At 47.9% G+C, this 4,982-nt stretch overlaps 1 protein-coding gene across 1 annotated transcript; it reads right to left on the bottom strand.

Moving 5' to 3' along the window:
- Window positions 1-631: 631 nt before the first annotated feature.
- On the bottom strand, window positions 632-3,271 carry LOC116219096 (testis-specific gene A8 protein-like; the record flags this gene model as incomplete). Its single annotated transcript, XM_042703514.1, has 4 exons — window positions 632-655; window positions 934-1,071; window positions 2,113-2,196; window positions 3,188-3,271. Coding segments are annotated over 4 exons (330 nt in total), but the record flags the coding sequence as incomplete, so codon positions are not given.
- Window positions 3,272-4,982: the final 1,711 nt, after the last annotated feature.

Raw genomic sequence — 4,982 nt, 5'->3', positions numbered from 1 at the left:
AACAGGAAGAGAAGAAGCAGCAGCAGCAGCAGCAGCAGCAGTAGTAGCAGCAGAAGCAGCAGTAGTAGCAGCAGCAGCAGCAGGAGCAGCATCAGGAGGAGGAGCAGAAGCAGCAGCAGGAGAAGGAGCAGCAGCAGAAGGAGCAGAAGCAGGAGAAGCAGCAGAAGGAGCAGGACAAGACGTTCCATTAGAAAAAGCAGAAGCAGCAGTAGCAGCAGCAGAAGGAGCAGCAGGAGAAGCAGGAGAAGCAGCAGAAGGAGCAGGACAAGACGTTCCATTAGAAAAAGCAGAAGCAGCAGTAGCAGCAGCAGAAGGAGCAGCAGCAGAAGGAGCAGGGGCAGCAGAAGGAGCAGGACAAGGCGTTCCATTAGAAAAAGCAGAAGCAGCAGAAGCAGTAGCAGCAGCAGAAGGAGCAGCAGCAGAAGGAGCAGGGGCAGCAGAAGGAGCAGGACAAGACGTTCCATTAGAAAAAGCAGCTGCAGCAGCAGAAAAAGCAGCAGCAGCAGAAGCAGGAGAAGCAGCAGAAGGAGCAGGGGCATCAGAAGGAGTAGGGGCAGCAGCAGCAGGAGCATCAGCAGCAGCAGCAGGAGGAGGAGCAGGAGCACCAGAACAAGCAGGACAAGACATTGAATTAGCAAATGCAGAAAAAGAACGACTAAAAGCAAATGCAGAAAAAGCAGGAAAAGAAGAAGCAGCAGCAAAATCAGAAGCAGCAGCAGGAGGAGGAACAGGAGCAGCAGGAGGAGCAGTAGCAGAAATAGCAGGACAAGACATTCCATTAGAAAAAGCAGCGGCAGCAGCGGCAGCAGCGGCAGCAGCGGCAGCAGAAAAAGCAGCAGCAGCAGAAGCAGGAGAAGCAGCAAGAGGAGAAGGGGCAGCAGCAGAAGCAGGAGGAGTAGTGGCAGCAGTAGCAGCAGCAGAAGCAGCAGAAGCAGAAGGAGTAGGGGCAGCAGTAGCAGCAGCAGAAGCAGCAGAAGTAGGGGCAGCAGTAGCAGCAGCTGAAGCAGCAGAAGCAGGAGAAGCAGCAGAAGGAGCAGGGGCAGCAGAAGGAGTAGGGGCAGCAGCAGCAGGAGCAGCAGGAGGAGCAGGAAAAGCAGCAGGAGCAGCAGGAGGAGGAGCAGGAGGAGGAGCATTAGCACCAGAACAAGCAGGACAAGACATTGAATTAGCAAATGCAGAAAAAGAACAACTAAAAGCAAACGCAGAAAAAGCAGGAAAAGAAGAAGTAGCAGCAAAATCAGAAGCAGCAGCAGCAGCAGCAGCAGCAGCAGCAGGAGGAACAGGAGGAGCAGGAGCAGCAGGAGGAGCAGTAGCAGAAATAGCAGGACAAGACATTCCATTAGAAAAAGTAGCGGCAGCAGCGGCAGCAGAAAAAGCAGCAGCAGCAGAAGCAGGAGAAGCAGCAAGAGGAGAAGGGGCAGCAGCAGAAGCAGGAGGAGCAGGAGAAACAGCAGGAGAAGCAGGAGGAGCAGCAGCAGCAGCAGGAGCAGCAGAAGCAGGAGAAGCAGCAGAAGGAGCAGGACAAGACGTTCCATTAGAAAAAGCAGAAGCAGCAGAAGCAGTAGCAGCAGCAGAAGGAGCAGCAGCAGAAGGAGCAGGGGCATCAGAAGGAGTAGGGGTAGCAGGAGCATCAGCAGCAGCAGCAGGAGGAGGAGCATTAGCACCAGAACAAGCAGGACAAGACATTGAATTAGCAAATGCAGAAAAAGAACGACTAAAAGCAAATGCAGAAAAAGCAGGAAAAGAAGAAGCAGCAGCAAAATCAGAAGCAGCAGCAGCAGCAGCAGCAGCAGCAGGAGGAACAGGAGGAGAAAAAGCAGGACAAGACGTTCCATTAGAAAAAGCAGTGGCAGCAGCAGCAGTAGCAAAAGCAGCAGCGGCAGCAGCGGCAGCAGAAAAAGCAGCAGCGGCAGAAGCAGGAAAAGCAGCAAGAGGAGAAGGGGCAGCAGAAGGATTAGGGGCAGGAGAAGCAGCAGGAGGAGGAGGAGTAGTAGCAGTAGCAGCAGAAGGAGTAGGGGCAGCAGTAGCAGCAGCAGAAGCAGCAGAAGCAGAAGGAGTAGGGGCAGCAGTAGCAGCAGCAGAAGCAGCAGAAGCAGAAGGAGTAGGGGCAGCAGTAGCAGCAGCAGAAGCAGCAGAAGCAGAAGGAGTAGGGGCAGCAGTAGCAGCAGCAGAAGGAGTAGGGGCAGCAGTAGCAGCAGCAGAAGCAGCAGAAGCAGGAGAAGCAGCAGAAGGAGCAGGGGCAGCAGAAGGAGTAGGGGCAGCAGGAGCAGCAGGAGGAGCAGGAAAAGCAGCAGGAGCAGCAGCAAGACGAGGAGCAGGAGCACCAGAACAAGCAGGACAAGACATTGAATTAGCAAATGCAGAAAAAGAACGACTAAAAGCAAACGCAGAAAAAGCAGGAAAAGAAGAAGCAGCAGCAAAATCAGAAGCAGCAGCAGCAGCAGGAGGAACAGGAGGAGCAGGAGCAGCAGGAGGAGCAGTAGCAGAAATAGCAGGACAAGACATTCCATTAGAAAAAGCAGCGGCAGCAGCGGCAGCAGAAAAAGCAGCAGCAGCAGAAGCAGGAGAAGCAGCAAGAGGAGAAGGGGCAGCAGCAGGAGGAGAAGCAGCAGAAATAGCAGGACAAGACGTTCCATTAGAAAAAGCAGCAGCAGCAGCCGGAGGAGCAGCAGCAGGAGGAGCAGGAGCAGAAAAAGCAGGACAAGACGTACAAAGCAGCGGCAGCAGCAGCAGCAGCAGGAAGAGCAGCAGCAGCAGCAGCACCAGGAGGAGGAGCAGCAGAAAAAGCAGCAGCAGCAGGAGGAGCAGGAGCAGTAATATTTAATGATAAAGAATCAGAGTATGATGCTTATTAACAAGAGCATGATCCAGATGAGGGAGCATTTGAGTTTAGTTATCTGTGTGTTTTAATGTACTCCACCTTTTCCTTTAATACAATGAACCTTTCTAATCTATTCTTTCTCTATGTTCTTTGTATCTGCCTAATGTGCTGTTTAAATGTTATAATAGTTAGTAGTGCATTCATAAATATATGTTTCTACTGTACATATTGATTGTGTTTATGTACTGCTAAGAGGGCCCAGGAAGAACAACTAAAAGAGAGCATGCAGAGAGAACAGAAAGACAAAGAGGAGTACAGAAGTGTTGGTGTGTTCATGGGGGGGGGGGGGGGGGGCGCTCTAGTCACTGGTGGAGCAGCAGCAGTAGTAGTAGCAGGAGGAGCAGCAGCAGTAGGAGTAGCAGTAGTACTAGCAACAGTAGTAGCAATAGTAGTAGTAGTAGTAGTAGTAGTAGCAGCAGCAGCAGCAGCAGCAGCAGCAGGAGTAGCAGCAGCAGCAGTAGTAGCAACATTAGCAGTTATTATGATGATGCAAATTAACAAGTGCATGATCCAGATGAGGGAGCATCTGAGTTTATTTTATGTTTTTATCTTTTAATTCTCTGTTAATGTACTTTATCTTTTCTTTTTCTTTTTCACCATTCCACCAAGTTAACCCTAAAATAATCTAACCTAAAATGAAGGCAGAGATGTTACTAGGTGTTGAAAACTTTGAACGAAATCTAGCTTTTCGTTTAATGCTCTGAACCTTTTTAAATCTATTGTTTTGAGACCATTTTAATGTTTAGGCACATAAATATAGTTGAATTGAATGACTCTGTTCTTTGTATCTGCTAAATGTAATGTTGGACGTTGTAATAGAATAGTTATCAGTGCTTGAATAAATATGATCATTAATCAAGTTGTTTGTATTGTACATATTTATTGTGTTTATTTATTATTATGTAAGGAAGAGGTTATTCACAGTCCAAATCAGTAATGTTTCAATATTTACAATTTTTTCAAAATAATGAGCATGTTCCCCTCTACACGGCCTATATCCCAATAGGGAAACCAATTGGGAAACCATCGCCGTATGTTACCCATAGAAGGTTCTTATAGACAGAAATGATATTTCATGTGACCATCATACTTCTTGAATATCAAAGAACACTACGTCTGCCTTTGAGGGTTAAATGGGTCTCTAAATAGTGCTTCCTGGGTCGACTTTGAACTACCTGCTTGTCCACTGAGGCCTAATCGCAGGAACCTACTCGACCCAAGCCAGGCCCCAAAACATGCACCGTGATTCAGCCTTCAGCTAAGTACATGCACAGGCCTTACAGAAAACAATCACAGACACAAGGCACATAGACAAGATATACAGACCAAACACAGAACAGAGGCACCACAGACACACACAACAAGGCCAACAGTAACCACACAACTAGTTACAAAACACTTCTCCTCACATCAGGGAAGTGTTTTACCTTATGCCTCAAAACTAGTCCTCATTCTCAGTGTTCTTCATAGTCTTTCTCAGCCAGCCCCCTTCTTGAAAATGAGGCACCCTTTTAAATAGGGCACAGCCACGTTGGCTTAATTAGGTCCACCATTGGCTTCAGGTGAGCCAGGACCCAAGCATAATGGGGGGGGGGGGTTCGAGAGGGCACCATCCCTTTTTGCCATGGTGAGGAGGGGGAGAATTCACCTTCTCACAGTGTCTGACAATGGAAATTAAATGTTCTACTCATGGTCATTACTGTGGACCTGCTTTGATCTGGAAAAGTAGGTAGGACCCGGGCCTTCCCAGTTCCGCAGGCCATTGATTTAATTTTTCTATCAAAAGCACATATTGAGTAAACTGGTCTAATTTCATTCTTAATGGAGTATTGGAGTCGACCATAAGTTTGTAGTGTTAGCATTTTAACACATAATTGAATGAAATCGGCGAAAATAAGGTATAAGCACAACGACACCAGTAAAAAACTTAGGCAAACGGTTGAGTGAGTTCAAATTTAGTTATCAGTCTGTCTTTTCTAGCAAACTGTTTGTCTTGTCTCATGAAAATAAAGATGTTGCTACCGATATGCCAAATAAGAAAAGGAATGAACAACATCGTGTTACTTGCCTCAGGCAACATGAGGGACTCTAGAGTGGTATC

The sequence above is a fragment of the Clupea harengus genome, chromosome 24, assembly GCF_900700415.2.
Source record: "Clupea harengus chromosome 24, Ch_v2.0.2, whole genome shotgun sequence".
Lineage (NCBI taxonomy): Eukaryota > Metazoa > Chordata > Actinopteri > Clupeiformes > Clupeidae > Clupea > Clupea harengus.
The sequence above is the reverse complement of the archived record's forward strand: the minus strand, read 5'-3'. Positions and strand labels throughout refer to the sequence as shown.